This window comes from Phaethon lepturus, unplaced genomic scaffold, assembly GCF_000687285.1.
Source record: "Phaethon lepturus isolate BGI_N335 unplaced genomic scaffold, ASM68728v1 scaffold11415, whole genome shotgun sequence".
Classification (NCBI taxonomy): Eukaryota; Metazoa; Chordata; class Aves; order Phaethontiformes; family Phaethontidae; genus Phaethon; species Phaethon lepturus.
The window spans coordinates 12158-17607 of record NW_010538370.1 but is presented as its reverse complement, the minus strand read 5'-3'; the positions used below and the strand labels follow the sequence as shown (position 1 = coordinate 17607).

Below are 5450 nucleotides of genomic sequence, written 5' to 3'. Positions count from 1 at the left end.
TGCCTCGCTCCGAGCTTTGCAGTTGAAATCAAGGTTTGTTTGTGAGAGCGGAGGAAGAGGCAGCAATCAGGAGCTCACCGGGGAGGTGAGTGGGGTATTAGTAAGTCCTGAGTTCCTGTTTGCCAGTGTCTGTTTTACACCAGCCTGGCAGGCCTGGGCGGGCTGTCGTGGGAGCCCTGAGCATGGTCATTCCCCACACATGCGCAGCTGCTTAGAAACTGTGTCCTCTCCCACGCGTTCTGGCGCAGGATCGTTGGCACAAAGGTCCCAGCCACAACGGAGGCTGGTGCTGGGGGGAAGCTCTATGACTCAGCTGGCTGCAGCCGCTGGACCTGCAGGGACCCTCCCAGCAAGCAGCCGCCTGGGCAGAATATTCTCTTTTCATTTCGTAGGAAATTGCACGCCTGGTGTGGTTTCCCTGTAACGCAGTGGTTTACGTGTGTCCCCCACTCTTGGGGACTCTTAGGTCTGACCAGCGGCAGCCTGGCCCTAAGCACCTTGGCTGGTGCCTCTGAAGGTGGGTTCTCCCCACATGACTCTCTGCTGGCTCCGACCTGGAGATGCTCATCAAGTGTTTCACCTCCTGCCGCAGACAGGCTTTTGTTTGTTTATTTATGCCGGCATCTTAGATGTGTGGCACCCTTCCTTGTTGCGGGAGTTACCTGTAACACAAGGAAGGTGTTGGAGGGGCTCTGCAGAGCTGGGGACAGGAGCCTGGAGCCCACAGCGCCCTGTTGTTTGCCTCCTCGTTTCCTTGTGCTAATTTTCTCCCTCTCCTTTCTGCAGCTGGGAGACCAAGGAGCCACACTGGGAGGACCCTCTCCGCAGGATGTTCTCTCCACCAAAGAACTCCCTGTAACAGGCGATGATGACAATCCTGCTGGGACCTTTGAAAGCACTAACATTTCAGTAGCCCAGCACCTGTGGGCAGCCACTTATCCCTCCTTCTCCACACCCTGCCCTCCCAGCACTCACCGTGATGGTGTATTAACCAAGAAGAACCCTGCTTCTTTACTCCTCACCCCTCAACTTTCGGCAGCTCTGGGATTTGTATGGCAGCAGCGTAACCGTGGAGAGGCCGGGGTATCACAAACTTATGGATTTTGATAAGAGAGGAGGGAAAGGGGAGCTGGAGGAAGGTAAAAGGATGTCCAAGACAGGTGGAGGAAGGAGCAGTCATGGAAGCCGGAGTGCTGGAACCAACTCGGGAGTCTTAATGGTGGGTCCCAACTTCCGGGTCGGCAAGAAGATTGGATGCGGCAATTTCGGGGAGCTCCGTCTAGGTGAGAAGGGTCATCTTCTGTCCTCGCTATAAGTACTTGTGCAGGGATTGCTCTGGCATCCACCTCCTGCAGCAGGAGGAGCTGGCACGTGCCTGTGACCATCAGCACCAAGGGTGTTGACTGGCCATACAGTGTTGAAGCATTGCATGTTTGCAGGTAGCCCTTGCTTCCTTCGCAGAGTTTCCTTTTCCACAGCCCCTTCACACTGTTCTTGATCTTTCAAAGCTCATTGCAGCCTGAAGGACTGATTGTAGAGGTGTTTCCGATCTCTTCCCCATACCTATCACTCTTTGGGTTTGTCAGGGAGACAGTTACAGTTCAGTTCTGTCTGTTGGAAGTGGTGGTAGCCCGCGCAGACCTGGGTATCCCCCCAGTCCAGGAACACTTAGTGAATAAAGTTCACAAGATGCCACTGTGTGCTCAACCAAATCTCTCCCCACTCATGCACAGGGTACTGCCTTCCCGCTGCGCCACGTGCCTCGGGAGAACGGATAGAGAGTGGAGGCCTGTGGGATGTTCGCTCTGCTGGAGCGTACATCTGGGGAAAAGAGTCAGTATTTTATCCCAGGTAAATTCTCTGTCTGTTGAAACTGGTTGTTTCAGAGATGCTCATAAAACTTTATGCAGGGGAGAGAGAAAGGGTGGAATAAAACCCAAGCACCTTCCATGGTCACTTTCTGTTTTGAACCAAGTTTATCAGGAACCAGTTCAAGCAAACTCTTGTTTAGAGGGTGGGTAGGTTGCTCCTCTCCCAAGAACTCGACATGCCCCAGGAGGCTTTCAGCAAGCTGTTACCTCTTCAGTTAGCATCAGGCAGCTGGGAGAGGCCTGGCAGTGCCAGGCACGGCTGTGCCAGCAGCGCAGTCCGGGTGTCTCCAGGAATGTGTGTTGGATATGTTCATGGAGTCTTTGCCAGGCGGAGCGTCGGCCTTGGCTGCAAGTGCTTTGGGAAAGGGCTTGTGCCCTAGAAGAGGGAAGAGAGCCGGTCCCCAGAGCAGGCTGGGAGCCTGTGGCAGCCTTAGGCCTTGTTGCTCCATGATATTTTAAGTAGCGCCTTTTCAAACCAAGTTCTGAGCTAAACCTGCAGTAAATGTGGTCATCTCGGCAGGCGGTTTGCGTGCAAAAGGAGCAGGAGGTGGGAGGCTGTCGGGAGGCACCGCCAGCAGCCCCGGCGCAGGCCCATGTGCGGAGGGTGGGGTGAGTTCACCCACCTCGCCGTGCCGCCTCTGTCTGTGGGGAGTTAATGTTAGCTCTTCCCAGCATGACAGACTGGCTGGTGCCAGGCTAAATCATCTGTTCCTGAACTCCCCAATGGGATCGCTGCATAATTGCGGAGCTTGGGAAAATGCTGTTTAAAATCCAGCCCAGTGGTTCCCGCATTCAGAAGCGGAGGGTCTGTCTCTCCCGGTGTCATAAAGAACTTTGATCCTTCCTCCAGACCCAGGTGTTACGGAGGGAGAGGTATTTAGGGATTTGCCACACCAGCTGCTCCTTTCACTACCTGGGTGGATCTGGACACCCCTGGGGACGCTGCATCTCCTGCTGCCAGTGCCTCCCTGCAGGACTGGCTGGGAGGGGGTGGATGGAGGGCTCTGAGCTGTGCTGGGTCTACCTGTGTCCTTCCACCTCCTTTTCCCTCCTTGCCAGTGAACATCCCACAGCGGGTACGTGTTTCTGGGTAAGCTATCTTCCAAGATTATCTGTTCTAGGCAAGTAGGGCCGTGGCTGTTGCTTTGTCTGGCGTGCTCAGCGCTGAGGGTCACCGTGACTCCCTGCCTTGGCCTCCCCCTCGCTTTTCAGGGACAGCACCAAGGTGGACATGAGTCTTGCATGGATCTGAGAAGCATCTGTGAGACTGGCAGTCTGGGTTGCTCAGAGCGGAGCCGCAGCAGGGAGCTGGGAGCAGTTGGGCTCAGTTTGGTCATGGCTGAAGGGACAAGCAGTGAGCGCTTGCTCTGGGGCTCTGCAGCGGTCGATTGTCACTGCGAGAGTTTGTCCTTGCCACCAGCAAGAGAAGCTTCTGGTCTCTTCACGTGGCTTTCCTGCCCTGTCACACCCTGTAGTGCCTGGCCATAACATGGTAAAGGCCTGAGCACAAGACCTTCCACAGTGGTGGAAGCCGCAGCTATGTGGCTTTTCTCCTAAAATCGCATCTCTCTTCCTTAGGTGTGCCTCTGAGCTGCGTCAGGGCTCAGGAATGCTTTCAGGACTTCACAGAAAGTAGGGATTCCTCCAACTGCAGATGAATGACACGGGACCAGAGGGATCCCGCTGTGAAATGGTGGCATGAGCAGGGATGCTCCCCAGTTGTTGCTGGACACTTGGTTTTCCCCTGGGAATGGAGTATTCAGTCCTCAAGGCAGGCTGGTTGCAGAGGCCAAAGTGTAGCTCAGTGTTTAAAAGCTCCCAAATCTTCTTTGGACTTCCTTTCACAAAAAGAGCCAGGAGATCTTGCAAAAACATGCTGGGAGGTGACTCCTCCAGCTCCCAGCGGTGGGGGATGGAGGAAGATGATGAAGTCTTCCTGAAACAGGTAACACTTTGCCCAATTTCACCACCGTGCCGAGAGGCAGCTGCTCCAGATTGAGACAAGTGTCCTCCCAGGTACAGGGGTGTCCAAAATCAAAAGTGATTTGTTCAAAAATAAATTCTTTTTTAAGTTGGCATAAGACATTTGTGGGAAGCCAAAAGGGGAATAACTTGGACAGGAGTTCCTGGCTGCCAGAGCCATGCTTGGATTCCACCCCTTTGTGTTCATGCTGGCCTTCGCATCCTGGGCGACACACAAGCATAGTGCCAGTTCCCATCCCAGTCAGGCAGCGCTGCTGGCCCGTTCCTCGCTGTACAAGCACAGCTGGGGAGCTGGAGTGGGGCAGCTGCCCCAGTCCTCTGGCTCAGGGGGCTTGGGGGGAGCTGTGTGGGATTAGCAAGGGGCAGGTTTAGGTCGTGTGGGTGGTGGGTCGTGTTGCCTCCTGATCACCCTGTCCTGGTGCTTCACGCTGGGCTGGCAGCAGGGTACCATGCCCTGGCCAGCACATCCAAAGTGCTTCTTCCTTCCCCTGCCAGCCTGCAGCTGTGGACAAGCGCCAGCTCAGCTCCTCCTGGGGCTTTCCAAAGGCAGCCCTGGGCAGCACCCGCTGCCTGCAGCCCCCCGAGCTCCCCCCTGCCCTGGCTAGGCAACACCCCTGGCCCATCTGCTGCCTGCAGTCAGCCTGCCTCTGTGCCAGGGCTGGATGCTGCCCTCTGAAACAAGGCAGGAGGAAGCTGGTGGCAGCAGGGGTGACTGGAGCGTGGCTGGTGGCTCGTGTGCCCTGGCGTTGGGCTATGGCTGAGCGGCGGCAGCCTGCAGCCCGCTGTCTCTGCCAGCTCCCTGTGGGAGCAAGGCCAGCACGTACTGCTCGCAGTGAGGGTTTGTTGGAGCAGGCCCTTCAGCTCCTCAGGGGTGTTTTGGGGTGTGCTGGGATAGGCGGAGAGGAGAAGAACCCTGACATCAACCAGAAAGATTAAAAAATGAGCCCAAAGCACCTGGGTGGCGTGCAAGCCCCCTTCCCTGAGCTCTGCCTGGTGCTGGGCTGCCTTGGAGCCGTACACTGGAGCCAGGAGCTGCTGTGTTTGTCCTGCCGTGCTGCCTGGGCACGGGGCTCCCTGACAGCTCCCTCCTGAGCCTGGCCCAAGGCCGGTGCTCTGGCAAGGAGCTGCCCCAGCGCAGCGTGGGAGTGAGGTGTGGGGAGGGATGGGGACCCAGTGGAGCCTGCTGCTTCTGTTCTTCCTGCAAGAAACTTCTGCAAATGTGCTTTTTGCAGCTTTCCTGTGCTTGCCCCTCTCCCCCAGCCTGGTGCATTAATTTCTAGTGGCAGCTTGGAAACACAGCAGCTGTTTTCCTTTGAAGTTAAAAGCTGGAGATGATAAACTTATTTTTAAAAAGTAAGACCAGCATTTCAGAGGGAAGAAAAGGGCGGGGGGGGTGATGTTGGTCCTTACGCAGTGTATGTGCTAGCAGCAGGTCACTACTACAGCTGGGCTGGGGCCATGTCCCAGCTGAGTGGTCACATGTGAGTGCTGGGGACATTCCCAAGCTCTCTTGAGCTGTGGCTCTCACCCCTGGCCTGCAGCCTCCCGGGTACTTGCAGGACGTTACTTCTTGGGGGCCACAAAAGGCCCAGAAAA

At 56.1% G+C, this 5450-nt stretch overlaps 1 protein-coding gene across 1 annotated transcript in view; it reads left to right on the top strand.

The window, feature by feature from the left end:
- Positions 1–784: 784 nt before the first annotated feature.
- Positions 785–5450, top strand: part of CSNK1G2 (casein kinase 1, gamma 2) — a gene marked incomplete at its 3' end in the record, with an annotated part of 16292 nt that continues 11626 nt past the window's right edge. Inside the window, exon 1 of the mRNA XM_010286773.1 lies at positions 785–1283. Within this exon, the coding sequence (XP_010285075.1) occupies positions 1097–1283 (187 nt within the window). The remainder of the gene's footprint in view (positions 1284–5450) is intronic.